This window comes from Sciurus vulgaris (genome assembly GCF_902686455.1).
Source record: "Sciurus vulgaris genome assembly, chromosome: 9".
In the NCBI taxonomy this organism is placed as follows: Eukaryota; Metazoa; Chordata; class Mammalia; order Rodentia; family Sciuridae; genus Sciurus; species Sciurus vulgaris.
In genome coordinates this window covers 145,182,324-145,198,928 of record NC_136469.1, presented here as the reverse complement: position 1 = coordinate 145,198,928, position 16,605 = coordinate 145,182,324, and the positions used below count along the sequence as shown (strand labels likewise).

At 49.9% G+C, this 16,605-nt stretch overlaps 1 protein-coding gene across 1 annotated transcript in view; it reads left to right on the top strand.

Annotated features, from left to right (window-relative positions):
- NSD2 (nuclear receptor binding SET domain protein 2) overlaps window positions 1–16,591 on the top strand; it is a 77,895-nt gene extending 61,304 nt beyond the window's left edge. The window contains exons 17-21 of the mRNA XM_079154445.1: window positions 328–444; window positions 13,105–13,246; window positions 13,428–13,534; window positions 14,498–14,702; window positions 15,658–16,591. Of these exons, the coding sequence (XP_079010571.1) occupies window positions 328–444; window positions 13,105–13,246; window positions 13,428–13,534; window positions 14,498–14,702; window positions 15,658–15,929 (843 nt within the window). The 3' untranslated portion in view covers window positions 15,930–16,591. The remainder of the gene's footprint in view (window positions 1–327; window positions 445–13,104; window positions 13,247–13,427; window positions 13,535–14,497; window positions 14,703–15,657) is intronic.
- The last annotated feature ends 14 nt before the right edge of the window (window positions 16,592–16,605 follow it).

The following is a 16,605-nucleotide window of genomic DNA, read 5'->3' as shown; positions in this document are numbered from 1 at the left end:
CCTGCCTCTGTTTGCTGAGGAGCCTGGCAAGTCGAACCACTTCTGTTGTGGGAATCTGCATGTATAGTGACGTAGGTGGACGCCGGGCTAACAGACTGCTCCTAGAGGAGGACGCAGGCATGGAGTGTTGTGCTCAGAAGCACTCCAGTCTGTCGCGGACAGCCTTCACTTATAAAATGCGTTTGGACTTTTGAACCCATGAGCGCTCTGCGGGTCACCCCAGGGCCGCCATGCCTGTGGCTCCCTGTCTGATGGAGTGACTGGGCAGGCCAGCCTGATGCTGGGCATGGCCGGGGCTCCTTCTCACCACATCTTTCTGATTTCCAGGGAGAATTCGTTAACGAGTACGTTGGTGAGCTGATTGATGAGGAGGAGTGCATGGCGAGGATCAGGCATGCGCAGGAGAACGACATCACCCACTTCTACATGCTCACCATAGACAAGGTGACTGCGGCGGAGGGCTTGCCATGCCGGGCCTGTGGGCTCTGCTCCTGCTGCCCGGTTCACTGGGAGAGGAAGGCTCGCAGAGCACACGTTTATGGCTCTGGTTGCCAGTAAGCTCATGGCCTATTAGAAAAGCATGACTGTTTTTAAAAGACTAGTTTAATAGTAGTGCTTAAAAACCAGCTTGAGAATGATCAGAAATCAGGGGCTGGGGATACAGCTCAGTTGGCAAAGTGCTTGCCTCTCAAGCATAAGGCCCTGGGTTCAATCCCCAGCACCCTAAAAAAAAAAAAAAAAAAAAAAATCAAAATTCCTGAATGATTCATGGAAGACAGAAGATGTGGTGAGACCTGGAGAAAAGTGGCTACCGTGGACATGAGGAGAGCCCCAGGGGCCCTTCGGGCGGCCCTGGGCGCCATATCATGTGCACAGGTCAAGGCCCTAGACCTTGAGCACAGTCAGTGTCATGAGGGACAGAGGCTCTGGGTCAGAAGAGGCTGGCCACCCCGAGCAGGAGTGTGCTTCTTGATCAGAGCTTGAAGCTTGGCGGGGCGTTAGGAACTCTTAAATGACATTTTGGGGATGGTCAGGGAGCCTGTGTTTGGACACGAAACTGTTCTTGATGTTACATTTCTCAGGTGCAGAAGGTGCCGAGGCCCCGCAAGAGAGTGAGCACAGTGGGGCAGGGTGGGCAGGTCGTCTGCTGGGTGCTGGCCATGCACCTTCAAAGACCCAGGGAGAAAATGGGTGTGCGGCTCGGTGTGGTGCACATGCCTGTGACCCAGGTGCTCAGGAGGCTTAGGCAGGAGGATCCCAGGTACAAGGTCAGCCTGGACAACCTAGTCAGAATCTGACTCAAAATAAAAATTAAAAGAGCTGGGGTGTGGCTCAGGGGTAGAGCCCCCCAGGTTCAGTGCCCCCCGCAAAAAACAGCAAGCACGTGAGAAACATGTGTGCATACGTAGATGCACACGTGTGTTTATGTCTGCACATGCGCAAGAGTGGCAGAAAAGCCCGCGGGGCAGAGCATCAGCAGTGTGTGAGTGTGGGTGCCTGGCGGGCACTGTGCTATTGGTGTTTCCTGAAGGGTTAAAATGTTTTAAACAAAAGAACTGGTTGAGCCAGGTGCAGTGGTGCATCTTGTAATCCCAGCAGCTCAAGAGTCTGAGGCAGGAGGATCATGAGTTCAAAAACAGCCTCAGCAAAAGTGAGGCACTGAACAACTCGGTGAGACCCTGTCTCTAAATTTATTTTTATTTATTTTATTTTTTGCTCATTATAATTTTTTTTTTTTTTTTACACAATGTAGATTCACACCATTCATGTAATCATGTACATAGGGTAACACTGTTTCATTTTACTGTCTTTCTGTCCTCCACCTCCTTCCACCCCATTTTCCTCTACACCATCCAAAGTTCCTTCATTATTCTCTTCCCCACATCACCCCTCTATATATGGTCATCCATTTATCAGAGAAACCATTTGGCCTTTGGTTTTTTGGGCTTGGCCTATTTCACTTAGCATGATATTTTCCAGCTTCATCCATTTACCAGCAAATGCCATAATTTTATTCTTCTTTATGGCTGAATAATATTCCATTATATATATATATATATATATATATATATATATATATATATATATATATATATATCTCACAGTTTCTTTATCCATTCATCAATTGAAGGGCATCTAGGTTGGTTCCACAATCTAGCTATTGTGAATTGAGCTGCTGTGAACATTGATGTGGCTGCATCACTGTACTGTGCTGATTTTAAGTCCTTCGGGTATAAACCGAGGAGTGGGATAGCTGGGTCAAATGGTGGGTCCATTCCAAGATTTCTGAAGAATCTCCATACTGCTTTCCAGAATGGCTGCCCCAATTTTCAGCTCTACCAGCAATGTACAAATGTGCCTTTTTCCCCACATCCACGCCAACACTTATTATTGCTTGTGTTCTTGATAATAGTCATTCTAATTGGAGTTAGATGAAATCTTAGGGTGGTTTTAATTTGCATTTCTCTAATTACTAGGGATGATGAGCACTTTTCCCTATATTTGTTGATCACCTGTATATCTTCTGTGAAGTGTCTGCCCAGTTCCTTAGCCCATTTATTGATTGGGTTCTTTGTATTTTTGGTGTAAAGTTTTTTAAGTTCTTTATAAACTTTGGAGATGAGTGCTGTCTGAAGTGTGTGTGGAAAAGATTTTCTCCACTCTGTGGGCTCTCTTTTCACATTATTGATTGTTTCCTGTGCTGAGAAAAAACTTTTTAGTTTGAATCCATCCCATTTATTGATTCTTGCTTTTATTTCTTGTGCTATGGGGGTTTTGTTAAGAAAGTCTGGTTCTAAGGCCAACGTGATGGAGATTCAGGCCTACTTTTTCTTCTATTTGGTGAAGGGTCTTAGGTCTAATTCCTAGATCCTTGATCCATTTTGAGCTGAGTTTTGAACAGGGTGAGAGATAGGGATTTAGTTTCATTCTGTTGCATGTGGATTTCCAGTTTTCCCAGCACCATTTGTTGAAGAGACTATCTTTTTTCCAGTGTAAGTTTTTGGCCCCCTTGTCTAGTATGAGGTAACTGTACTTATGTGGGTATGTCTCCGTGTCCTCTATCCTGTCTATTTTGGTGCCAATACCATGCCGTTTTTGTTACTACTGCTTTGTAGTATAGTTGAAGTTCTGGTATTGTGATACCCCCTGCTTCATTCTTCCTGCTAAGGATTGCTTTAGCTATTCTGGGTTTCTTATTCTTCCAGATGAATTTCAAGATTGCTTGCTCTATTTCTGTAAGGTACATCATTGGGATTTTAATTGGAATTGCATTGAATCTGTATAGCACTTTTGGTAGTATGGCCATTTTGACAATATTAATTCTGCCTACCCAAGAACATGGGAGATCTTTCCATCTTCTAAGGTCTTCCTCAATATCTTTCTTCAATGTTTTGTAGTTTTCATTGTAGAGATCTTTCACCTCTTTGGTTAGATTGATTCCCAAGTATTTTATTTATTTATTTTTTTTTTGAGGCTATTGCAAATGGAGTTGTTTTCCTCATTTCCCTTTCAGATGTTTTGTCGCTTGCGTATAAAAATGCTTTAGATTTATGCGTGTTGATTTTATAGCCTGCTATTTTGCTGAATTCATTGATGAGGTCTAGAAGTTTTCTGGAGTTTTTTGGATCCTCTAAATATAGAATCATGTCATCAGCAAATAGTGACAGCTTAAGTTCCTCTTTTCCTATTTGTATCCCTTTAATTTCTTTAGTCTGCCTAATTGCTCTGGCTGGTATTTCAAGTACGATGTTGAGTAGAAGTGGTGAAAGAGGACATCCCTGATCTTGTTCCAGTTTTTAAAGGGAATGCTTTCAGTTCTTCTCTATTAAGAATTTTGTTCCGGCTGAGGTTGTAACTCAGTGGTAGAGTGCTTGCCTCGCACGTGTGAGGCACTGGGTTCAATTCTCAGCACTGCGTACAAATGAATAAATAAAGGTTCATCAATAACTAATAAAAATATTTTAAAAAATGATGTTGGCCATGGGCTTAGCATAAATAGCCTTTACAATGTTGAAGTGTGTTCCTACTATCCCTGGTTTTTCTAGTGTTTTGAGCATGAAGGGGTGTTGTATTTTGTCGAATGCTTTTTCTGCGTCAATTGAAATAACCATATGATTCTTATCCTTAAGTCTATTGATATGATGGATTACATTTATTGATTTCCAGATGTTGAACCAACCTTGCATTCCAGGGATGAACCCCACTTGATCATGGTGCACTATCTTCTTAATATAGTTTTGGATGCAGTTTGCCAGGATTTTTGCATCTATATTCATCAAGGATATTGGTCTAAAGTTTTTTCTTTCCTTGATGCGTCTTTGTCTGGTTTGGGTATGAGGGTGATATTAGCTTCATAGAATGAGTTTGGTATGGTTTCCTCCTTTTCTATTTCCTGAAATACTTTGAGAAGTATTGGAATGAGTTCTTCTTTGAAGGTCTTGTAGAACTTGGCTGAGAATCTGTCTGGTCCTGGGCTTTTCTTGGTTGGTAGACTTTTGATGGCTTCTTCTATTTCATTGCTTGATATTGATCTGTTTAAATTATGTATGTCCTCTTGGTTCAGTTTGGGAGGATCATATATCTCTAGAAATTTGTCAATGTCCTCAGTATTTTCTATTTTGTTGGAATACAGATTGTCAAAGTAGCTTCTCATTATGCTATGCATTTCAGTGGTGTCTGTCGTGCTATTTCCTTTTTCATCACAAATTTTAGTAATTTGAGTTTTCTCTCTCCTCTTTGTTAGTGTGGCTAAGGGTTTGTCTATTTACTTTTTCAAAGAACCAACTTTTTGTTTTGTCAATTTTTTGAATTGTTTCTTTTGTTTTGATTTCATTGATTTCAGCTCTGATTTTAATTATTTCCTGTATTCTTGGTGTTGTTCTTTTTTTTTTTTTTTTTTTTTTTTGTGGTACTGGGTATTGAACCCACGGCCTTGTGCTTGCAAGGCAAGCACTCTGCCAACTGAGCTATCTCCGCAGCCCTTGTTCTGTTTGTTTGTTTGTTTGTTTGTTTTTTTCTAGGACTTTGAGCTGTAATGTTAGGTCATTTAGTTGTTGACTTTTTATTCTTTTTTTGAATGTGCCCCATGCAATTAATTTTCCTCTTAGTACTGCTTTCATAGTGTCCCAGAGATTTTGATATGTTGTATCATCATTCTCATTGACTTCTAAGAATTTTTTATCTCTTCCCTCATGTTTTCTATTATCCATGTTTCATTTAGTAGCATATTATTTAGTCTCCAGGTGTTGGAAGAATTCCTGTTTTTTATTATGTCATTGATTTTTACTCTTAGTCCATTATGATCTGATAGAACACAAGGCAGTATCTCTCTTTTTTTGCATTTCCTAAGGGCTGCTTTGTGGCATAACATATGGTCTGTTTTCAAGAAGGTTCCATGTGCTGGTGAGAAGAAAGTGAATCTGCTCGTTGATGGATGGAATATTCTATATATGTCTATTAAGTCTAGGTTATTGATTGTGTTATTGAGTTCTATGGTTTCTTTGTTAGGGTTTGTTTATAAGATCTATCTAGTGGTGTCAGCAGTGTGTTAAAGTCACCCAGAATTATTGTGTTGTGGTCTATTTGGTTCCTGGAATTGAGAAGGATTTGTTGGATGTACAGGGATGCACTGTTGTTTGGGGCATAAATATTTACGATTGTTATATCTTCCTGACTTATGGTTCCCTTAAGCCGTATGAAATGTCCTTTATCTGACTAACCTTGGCTTGAAGTCCACTTTATCTGATATAAGGATGGAAACCCCCGCTTTTTTACTGAGTCCATGTGCATGGTAGGTTTTTCCCCATCCTTTCACCTTTGGTCTGTGGATGTCTTTTTCTATGAGATGAGTCTCTTGAAGGCAGCATATTGTTGGGTCTTTCTTTTTCATCCATTCTGCCAGTCTGTGTCTTTTGATTGATGAGTTTAGGCCATTAACATTCAGGGTTATTATTGAGATATGACTTGTATTCCCAGTCATTTGGCTTATTTTTGGTTTGTAACTTGGCTTGGTTTCTCCTTTGAGTGGTTTTTCTCTAAGGTAGTTCCTCCCTTTGCTGACCTACATTGTTTTTTTCATTTCCTCTTCATGGAATATTTTGCTGAGAATGTTCTGTAGCACAGGCTTTCTATTTGTAAATTCTTTTAACTTTTGTTAAAAGAACTTGAAATATGTTGTTCCAGGCCCTTCTAGCTTTTAGAGTCTGGGTTGAGAAGTCGGCTGCTATCTGTATTGGTCTCCCCTATATGTAATCTGATGCTTTTCTCTCACAGCCTTCAAAATCCTATCTTTATTTTGAATGTTAGGCATTTTCATTATCATGTGCCTTGGTGTGGATCTGTTGTGATTCTGTGCATTTGGTGTTCTGTAAGCCTCTTGTATTTGATTTTCCATTTCATTCTTCAGGTTTGGAAATTTTTCTGCCATTATTTCATTGAATAGGTTGTTCATTCCTTTGGTTTGTATCTCTGTGCCTTCCTCAATCCCGATAATTCTTAAATTTGGTCTTTTCATGATGTCCCATAGTTCTTGGAGATTCTGTTCATGATTTCTTACCATCTTCTCTGTTTGGGCAACTTTATTTTCAAGATTAAATAATTTGTCTTCATTGTCTGAGGTTCTGTCTTCCAAGTGGTCTAGTCTGTTGGCAATACTTTCCATTGAGTTTTTTATTTTGGTTTATTGTTTCCTTCATTTCAAGAATTTCCATTTTGTTTTCTTTTTTGAGAATCTTTACCTCTTTGTTGAAATGATGTTTTGCTTCCTGCAGTTGCTCTTTCTACTGCTTATTGGTATGATCATTCATTGCCTGCATTACTCTGTTATCATTTGCTTCATGAATCATCTTAATCATGTATAATCTGAAGTCCTTTTCTGACATTTCTTCTACCATGCTATTACTGGATTCTATTAATATAGACTCTAGGTTTGTTTGGATCATTTTCTTCCCTTGTTTTTTCATGTTGTCCATGTATCTTCCCCTCTAGCAGTGCAGATCTGGGGTATTGCAGTCCCCCCCCCCCCCATAGGCTTATAGTGGCCCTATACGTTTCCAAAACCTCTCTTTAAGGGGGAGATCAATATTACCAGCACCAGTGCTGACAATATGTAACCCTAAACCAAATATCCCCTATGAGGATGTAAACAATATTGTCATAATAAACAGAATGAGTTCAAGTATTATCTACAGTATAACAAATAGATTTGCAAGTTTCTAATGGAGGACAAAGAGAATGGGGCAGGGTGTAGGATGTAGCTGTTAATGGAATAAGAAAAGAATATATAGAAGTTCTAGATCACAGAAGGAGTGAGAGTATAAGCAAAAGAAGTTGGGTGTTAGTATGTGAAAAGGGAGAAAGAGACTCTGAGGGGACAGGTAAACAAAAGGAAAAGAGAGCAAGAAAAGTAAAGGAATAAAAACTTAAAAATTTTCAAAAAGGAAAAGAAAAAGAAAAGAAAATCTACCCTCTAACAGTCATATAGTATTCAAACCTCCCAGTCTTCAGGAGCCTGATGCATGAGAGGTACCTGACAATGAGCGGCCAGTCTCCAGCAGGCATCTCAGGATGGGATTTGCCCCACCTAAAGATGGGAGCTACGGCTTCCAGGATTATCCAAGATGGCTGCTCTGGCTTCCAAAAGTGTTGGCAAATGGGGAGCTGCAGCTCGGGGTGTGGACATGGTTGGCTGGAGGTCCTGGAGGCGGGTTGTGGTTGGTTGGGCAGGGGTCCTGGAGGTGGGGTGTTGTTGCTCTGGTTGCTGGATCCTGGAGGTGGGGCACAGTCTGAGGTCCCCAGAGGCAGGGAGTGGTCGGTCGGGCTGATGGGTCCTGGAGATGGGCTCAGTCAGTCCAGCCAGAGGTCCTACAGCCAGAGGTCCTACAGGTCCTGGGTGTTTTCTCAAAACAGCGGCAACCACCTGTAACCAAACCTGCAGGTTCTGTGACTGTGAACTTCCAGGCAGCAGCAGGCAGCTGGTGCTCCACTGGTGGTCTGCGGTCGGTCTGCTGGCTGCTGTCAGACATTGGGCAGGGGAACCTCGGGCGGTGGGTGATGGGTAGGTGAAAGCAGGCAGTGGACAGGCAAAAGGCAGGTAAATGGCGGAAGGTAGGTGCCAGAGAGTGAGCAATCTGCACTGAAAAAGATGTCGATATGCTGGCAGACTGCAGGTGATCGCAGTGGACAGATGGGGTAAACAGCAGGGGATCAATAAGCAGCAAAAACTGCCTCACCAAGAAACAGATGTCCTCTGCTTGAAACCCGAGTTATAGGAGCGATAAGGAACACAGCCTCCCTCTAGTCCGCCAAGTCACACATTGAAAACAGCTGACATCATTGAAGGTGGAACTTGACCTAGGGCCGGAGCAAAGATGCAGCCACAACATGGGAGACGTTCTGAACAACCAGGCTCGCGCATTTTCTGTGAAAACCAAGTGGAAGAAAACAGCTGACATGTTTGCAGGTCCTTCACTGAGGAGCTGCCTGGTGTGGCCACTGTGGACTCCGGAGTCTCTCAAGGGCCTACAGCTTCTAGGGCAGGGCCTGGGTTGAATTCGTGTTAATTTTGGTTAATTTTGACTCTCGGCAGAGTAAGCAGCTGCCTAGTGCTCAGTTCCAGCCTGTGGTCCCTGGAGCAGCCAGTTTGGGCAAGAAGGACCCTGTCCTGGATACCCTGCAGAGGAGTGATGCCTGCTCACTTTGCTCCTCTGCTCAAGTCCTTCCTCCTCTGCCTGGTGACTTCAAGGGCTTTAAAGAGCTGGTGTCCATCCCCTACTCTTCCTTTTCCCCTTTTCCCCTTAGGGAACTGGACATCAAACACTAGGACATTCAAAGCAACTGCCTATAAGGGAGAGAATCAGAAAGTTACCATGTCTGCCAGGGAGAGGTACTGGCTCAGAAATGACCTGCGAAGACCTGGGGTTTGTATCCCAGGCCGATCCTTGACACAGAGACAGCCCACAACAAATGGAATAAAACAACAACCAATAACAATGGCCAACCTTGGGGAAGGAGGAGAATCTGATTTCCAGAGTTACTATGTTATTAGACTCAAATGTCTACTTTCCATCTAGAAAACCGTAAGGCCTACCAAGAACCAAGGAACTATGACCCATTTGAAGGAAAAAAACAACAGGAACTCTCTAAAAAAGACCTGTTGACAGGTCTCTGGGCAAGGTGTTTAGAATGACTGCTTAGAACTCTCTAGAGCCGGGCATGGTGGTGCATGCCTGTAATCCTAGCAACTTGAGAGGCTGAGACAAGAGGATTCCAAGTTTGAGACCAGCCTCAGCAACTTAGTGAGACCCTGTCTCAAAAAATAAAAAGGGCTGGGGATGTGGCTCAGTGGTTTTGTACCCTTGGGTTCAATCCCTGGTGCCAAAAAAAAAAAAAAAAAGTCAAGAGACATGAAAAATAGAGATGTTCAGTAGCTGTCCTGGGGTGGAGGGGTGGCGTGAGGAGAGGTATGTAAAACATACATCATTTTCATGATGAAACTCCCCAGGTGGAAAAAAAAAAAAAACCCAGACCGAGGTCCCTTGTAAACAAAAGCAGAACTGTGTAGGATACTGACCATCATGTTTACGCCTTGTGCATGTGCAAACCTGTGACAGCAGGGCCACCATTGTGTGCACCTGTGGTGCAACAAAGCAACAAAGCCTGCAGGATGCAGAGACTACAGAAGCTAAAACAGGAGCACGTCGAGAGCACCACAGTCAAGGGTCGGTGCCTGGCACGGGCAGCACGAGGCCCTGAGTGCCCAGGGACAGCTCTTGCCTGGCATTCGATGCCCTGCACTTCTTCACTCAGACACAGAGCTGACCATGAACAGGATTTGCCCAAGTAATGAAGGAAGAAGAAAACTGAACTTGAGAAGTTAGTTGGCTGTTACAGGGTTTGTTTCAGGGGAAGTCACAGAACGGTCAACAGAGAGCTTAACCATGGGGTTTCACAGAGAGCCCTTTGGATAGCTAGACATGAAGTCCAGCTGCTGCTGAGGCCTTCCGGAGCTTTCTCAAAACGGCCTGTGTCCAGGGATGGGACACAGCACCCCCAGAGGTGTCCACAGAGAAGCCGGGACATGATTCAGCCTGGGGGGTCCTTAGGCGTCAGAGCTGCAGAGCTCGGTTGAGCTTGCAGGCTCCAGCCCTTCCTCCAGTAGCCACTGAAGGGCGAGTGTCCAGCAGCCTGGAGGACCAGGGCTGCCCTCCCAGAATGGCTCTGCCTGGAGCAGAGGCCGGGGCACCGTGTCTGCGAGAGGCGTGGCTGCAGCTGCACACAGGATACCTCAGCACCAGAGAACCAGGTCTGCGAGCACGGGAGACCCCAGGACCTGTGAGACTGGCACAGCAGCACTGGCAGGGCTCCCCCTCCCAGCAGGCCCCCGCGTGCAGCATCAGGGTCCCAGGGGGCTGCCGTGCAGACCCTTCCTCAACAGCAGTGACTGTCTTAGCCCTACACCTGACCCCGCAGTGTCTCTTGCCCTCCGCCCTTGGTGCTGCCTCTTGAGATCCTGGGGCCTCCTTGGCTCAGCCTCTCTGTGGCCTGTCATTAGGCAGCGTGCCGTGTGGTTTGAGTGCGTGGAGCTTTTATGACCAGAGTGGAATCAAGAGCTTACAGTTGCCACAGCTGTGCAAGCGCTGGGGGAGTCAAAGCTGATGAAACTGATGTACTGGTGAGTTTACTGTTGTCCACTGCGTCCTGACGAGAGACGCAGGCACACGGGTCTCAAAGTGCTGCCCTCATGGGTCAGAGGGAGAGCTGGCACCCTACCTCCCAGATCAGGGCTACTCAGTCAGGACAGCAGTCCCCCTGGTCCACTTCCTGCAGTCTGGTCTCACTTTCTGCAGTGAGGTAACTGAAAACAGTCCAGGAGTACTACATAGAAAATTCCAGAAATGGCCCACACAGGTTATGTCACAGGCCATTCTGTGCAGCATGCTGGACTCTTGGGCTCTCCCACTCTGACCTGTCCCTCTGCCCAGCATGTCCACATTGCAGCACCACTGCAGCGTGGCCATGACTCCCCCAGGCAGGGTATACAGGAAGCGCGTGCTCACGGGGGCTCAGAACTGACTGGGGGACGTGCTGCAGTAGTGCTCCAAGCACGGTCCAGGCGAGAGGAACTTTGGGGAAGTGCTGCTGACAGTTGTGTGGGGCAGGGTGGGGGGCAGAAGCTGGGCCACTCTCCCTTCCCTCATGGTGGCTCAGGGTCGCCAAACGGGGCCCCTGCCCTGCCCTTGTGGCTGCAGAGCTGCAGGGTCTCAGGGGCTCACTGGGGTGTCGGAGCTTCTGTGGGCGAAGCAGGACAAGGGTGCAGGACAGGGTGCAGGTCGGCCTCATGTCACAAAGGTGTCTCCACTGGGGCTTCCTCATGATCTCAGTGAAACGGCGACTGAGACTCTGGTTGGATCTCTCAGTCCTGGATCCTGGCCTTCCAGCCTGCAGGCTGCGGTGTCCTTGGAGGACTGAGCTCTCGGTTGCCTTCCAGCAGAGTGTGGCCCAAGCCCAGGACAGACGGCAGGGTAGCCAGCAGGAGACCAGGCCCTGGCCCAGGGCAGGCCATCAGCAAGCACAGGTGTCTCCTGTCATGCCACTTGTAAATGTCAGGTGGACTGGGGCAGGGAAAGCCGCGTCAGGCTACTCGGCAGACCCTACATGCATAAAGCAAAAGCCTGGTAGACCTGAGGGAGTTTGTGGAAGAGGGTACTATGCAGTGGACGGCGAGGCTACCGTGGTGAGGGTCCAACGTTTAGAACAGACAGCGTCTGCAGATGAGGATAGCAGAGCAGAGACCTGGCTGACCGTGCACAGGTGGGAAGACACATGCCTCAGGGAAGGAGGCAGTGCTGAGCCCAAGCTGGGCTGTGATGTGCATGGCCAGAGCGTGGGGGCGGAGCCTGAGTGCCCGAAGTGTAGGTGACAGGTGAGCCCAGGGACTGCAGCCTCGGCATAGCGAGAGCCTCACAGTTCACCACTGGTGGGTGGCTGAGGTCCACACCTGCCTGTGAGGGACGTCCTGGAATATCTCGTGGCTGTGGGAAGGACATAGACTCTGCTGGAGTTTTACTGTACAGGGTCGTTACATCTTGTGCAGTAAAAGGCACACTGCAGTGCAGCTATGTTCTGATCTTATTTCTTATTTTTGTTTTTATTTTGAGACAGGGGCTTGCTAAGTTGCTTAGGGCCTCACTCAGTTGCTGAGGCTGGCCTGGAACTTGAGATCCTCCTGCCTCAGCCTCCCAAGTCACTGGGATTGCAGGTGTGCACCACTGTGCCTGGCTTTCTATTTTTAAGGGAATAGCCAGTGTGGGATAGATCATTAGGGATGAGAGCAACAGGGTCCCCTGGAGAGGCACTCTGCCTCCTGGAGCTGCCTTCTCTGCACAGAGGTCTGGGGCCCTCAGTGTGGCTCATAATTGTGCCTTTTAAGTTTTCCTCATGGAGCAGGGACTCATCAGTTGTGCAGTTGGTCTGGAGGCTGCCACAGTAGGCAGCTGGAGGCTGGGTGGCCATCTGACCTCCCTGCTGCTGGGCAGAGGTGTCTCTCCAGCATGGGCCACCATAGGTAGATGCCATTTTCCTCTTGCCACGAGTACCTGGGTTTCAATGAGCCAATTCCCAGGCCACGGTGTGCTTGCATTTCTGACTTTCAGGGCTTCTGCCAGGTTGCTTTCTCAAAGCCATTCCTGCTGTCCCTCCCTTCCCAGCCAGCGTGTAGCTGTTGTGGACACAGTCAGGCCCTGGCCTCCTGCCTCAGTGTGCACTGCTTCAGCTGCGCAGTTGCCGGGCTTGTCCTTGGCCAGTGCGTGGTTGGGCAGTCTGGCTCTGCTTGCCATGGTGCTCATGCCCCTGCAGCACCTCGTGTGTCCTTGCATGGGGCAGTGCAGCACAGGCTGACCTCCCCTTGCCTCGTGCTCACCTGGCTCAGTCCTCTGTGTCATTCCAACCCATCCTCTGCGAGCGGGAGAATCAGGATGCCACGATCCCAGCCCCGGGGACCTAGTCCAGCCTTACAGGGGACAGTGATGATACCCTTTAAGAAGATAACAGTTGCTCAGTGGAGCAATTAACTCAGCTTGATTTTTTTTTTTCCCAACCCTGCAGGATCGTATAATTGATGCTGGCCCCAAAGGGAACTATTCTCGATTCATGAACCACAGCTGCCAGCCCAACTGTGAGACCCTCAAGTGGACAGTGAACGGTGACACGCGAGTGGGCCTGTTTGCTGTGTGCGACATCCCTGCGGGTACTTGGGGAAGGCGTGGGTGCTCCTGGCTGTGCGGGCAGGCAGAGGTGCTGGCTGGACGCTTGTGTGTGACTGGGCTGGTGGGCGGTGGCAGGTGGTGGTAGACCACGATGGTGCGGTGTAGACGTGGAGGTGAGCGGGATCCTTTAGACCTGTGCTCCAGCGTGCTGTTTCCTCACAGGGACAGAGCTGACTTTTAATTACAACCTCGACTGTCTGGGCAACGAGAAGACGGTCTGTCGGTGTGGAGCCTCCAATTGCAGTGGGTTCCTCGGGGACAGACCAAAGGTGAGGTCTTTGCGACTTCCTTCCACGAAGCCCAGCTGCTTCCTAGCTGCTGCTGGCCTTGTGGTCACGGGTGTGCCTTCAGGGGCTTTTGCTGTGGGCTGAGGGTTTGTGGCTGCTGCAGCCAAGCACCACACTGGTGGTGAGGGCCAGATGATGGGGACGAGACCTGGGTAGGGCCCCCCCACCTCAGAGCCTCCCCAGCTCCTGGTGGTGGCCTGCAGCCCTGGGTGCCCCTCGGCCTGGGTCCTATGTGGCCTTCTCCCCAACGCATGGCTGCGTTCAGATCTCCCGCCTTGATTGTGGTGTTGGAATAGAACCTGGGACTTCAGGCGTGATGCCCGGCAAAGGCTGGGCACAGAGCCACACCCCACCTTGCCCCCTTCACCCTGTGCCCAGTCACACTGCAGTCAGGGCCCACCCTGCCCCCATAAGACCCCACCCTAGCTACACCTGCAGCCACCCTGTGTCCAAAAGAGGGCACTTTCCAAGGCCGCAGAAGGACACAGGTTGGGGTGGTCCCTCCTTCCCAGCTGTGCAGAACCTGGCCTGAGCCCAGCGTCATGGCCACCCTGGGGGCCCCAGGGGTGATGCTTTCGAGTTGCTGCTGCGCTCGCCTGTTTCCTTATTGTGAAGTCTCAGGGCAGGGGCAGTTGCAGGTTCTGGGTTCTCCCTCTTCTCCCGTGGGGGTGCCCGGTGCCCTGCATGCTGGCAGCTGGTCCTGCTGGTGCTGACGGGCCTGCCGGGTGGGGAGCCATCCTGTGGCGGGGCCACTGCCTGCCCGGGTGCTGCGTGTCTTCAGAGCTGTAGGGCTCTGTCTAGGCTCTGCCCCCGTCTCTCTGTCCATGGCTTCAGTCCCTGGTCCTGGGTTCTCACGTTCTTGGCCGGGCCTCGCGCACTCCAGGCAACGTTCCACCCTGAGCGCCTGGCTCTTCTAAGTGAACTGTGCTCAACTCTTGACTCTAGACCTCAGCATCCCTTTCTTCAGAGGAAAAGGGCAAGAAGACCAAGAAGAAAACCAGGAGGCGCAGAGCCAAGGGGGAAGGGAAGAGGCGGTCGGAGGACGAGTGCTTCCGCTGTGGCGACGGCGGCCAGCTGGTGCTGTGTGACCGCAAGCTGTGCACCAAGGCCTACCACCTGGGCTGCCTGGGCCTGGGCAAGCGGCCCTTCGGTAGGTGCAGGGCCTGGGCTGCTGTTCTCACTGGCCTCGTCTCGGCTGAACAGGTCTTGTCTGTCCACTGATTTGTTGGTCATGTGGGTGGCGACTGTCTCCGTCCAGTGGTCCTGCTGGAGCCCCACAGGGCAGCTCCCGGAGCCTGGGCCAAGGCGTGAAGTGAGACTGGCCTGGCTTTGGGGGGCGGGAGAAGACGCCTCCTGGATGGGGGTGTCCACCGCAGCTGCCTCCACATCTCTGGTCTCCTGGAGCTGTCCAGCCGTCGTTGGTCTGGCTACTCCACACCTGAGGCCCTGCCAAGATGTGCAGGCACCCTCCCCCGAGAGGACCCGGTGCGCCAGGAGGAGCTCCTGGAGGGTGACGGGACCCCAGAGCTGACTGGAGGAAAATGGAGTGGGCTCTGTCTCCTACCACCCTGCTGTTTCAGAGCGAGTGCCAGCTTAGGGTGAGAGCACGACCGATTTCAGAAGTAAATTCAGGGACCCTCATCCAAAGACAAAAAGGCTGAAAAGCGATAGAGCGGCACCATGTAGAGACAATGGAGAAAAGTACCTGCAGTGGATGTGATAGTTGGCCTGACCTAAAAAAGGCCTTTCTGGTGAACACTGGCCAGTGCCTGCGCAGGCTGCAGAGTGGGGAGGGCCCAGCAGCAGCGAGCTGCCTCCCGGCCCCACTCATGGCCCCCACCCACCGGGCCCTGTGCACCGAGCGTGGCCTCTGCTGGCTGAAGGAAAAGCAGCATCTTGCGCTGATCTGCATGCCTCTGACACAGTTTTAAAGCCGTGTTCAGCGAGGTGTGATGGTGCACAGGAGCCCACTGCTTGAGAGGCTGCGCGGGGGGACCGTCTGGGCAGTGAGGGGTCAGTGGTAGAGCCCGTGCTCCAGGCGCTGGCCGTGCTGCCCGCTTGCCCACTGACGCTGTGCTGCCCGCTGACGCTATGCTCTGTTGCAGGGAAGTGGGAGTGCCCGTGGCACCACTGTGACGTGTGTGGCAAGCCTTCTGCCTCCTTCTGCCACCTCTGCCCCAACTCCTTCTGTAAGGAGCACCAGGACGGGACAGCCTTCCGCTCCACCCAGGACGGGCGGCCCTACTGCTGCGAGCATGACTTGGGGGCAGAGTCGGGCCGGAGTGCCGAGACTGAGAGACCCTTCCCGGAACCCGTCAAGTCCAAGGGGAAGAGGAGGAAAAGGCGGTGTTGGCGCAGGGTCACGGAAGGCAAATAGCGCCAGGGGGCCGCGTGGTCAGATCCAGGGGTGGCGCGGGGCGGCCAGCCCCGCCTGCAGGGAGGGCAAGCGCGGCAGTGCCCCGGGACCCAGCTGGCAGCCGCCGCGACAGACGTGGGGGCCTCCTGGGGAGGGAACGCCTCCCTCACTGAGCCATCGGCAGCTGTGCTGTCTGCACTGACGACCTCCCAGCCGTGAGCTGGGCGGCCCGGACAAACAAGCCTGGCCCAGAGCGCCAAGCCATTCCAGGCCCTCCACGGCTCTGTACCCTCCCGCGCTGTTGTGTAGGTTGAAGTTGCTATTGAAGATGAATGGGTGTATGAAATGTCTTTCTCTCACCGCAAGTGTGTAGAGTAGTGTTTTCTGCAGGGCCACTGCTCCGCCCAACTCGCTCTGCTTCTGTACAGTGCTTGCCACCACTCAGGAGATGGGACTCGGGCCCTGGGTGCCCACAGACCATGGTTCTGATCATTTTGCTCTTTTGAAACAGCTCTGTTTTTTGTGCTAATGTGAATTTTTTCCCTTGAAATGCTTCCTTCCCATCCTGGCGACAGGCTGGCCCCACGAGCGTGGAAGTGGTGGTGTGCTGCAAGCTCTCCTGCGGGCGTCTCTGTGGGTTTGAACCCAGTGCTGGTGACATGCCTGCTGTGGACATGTGGGCCCCAAGGAGCAGCCT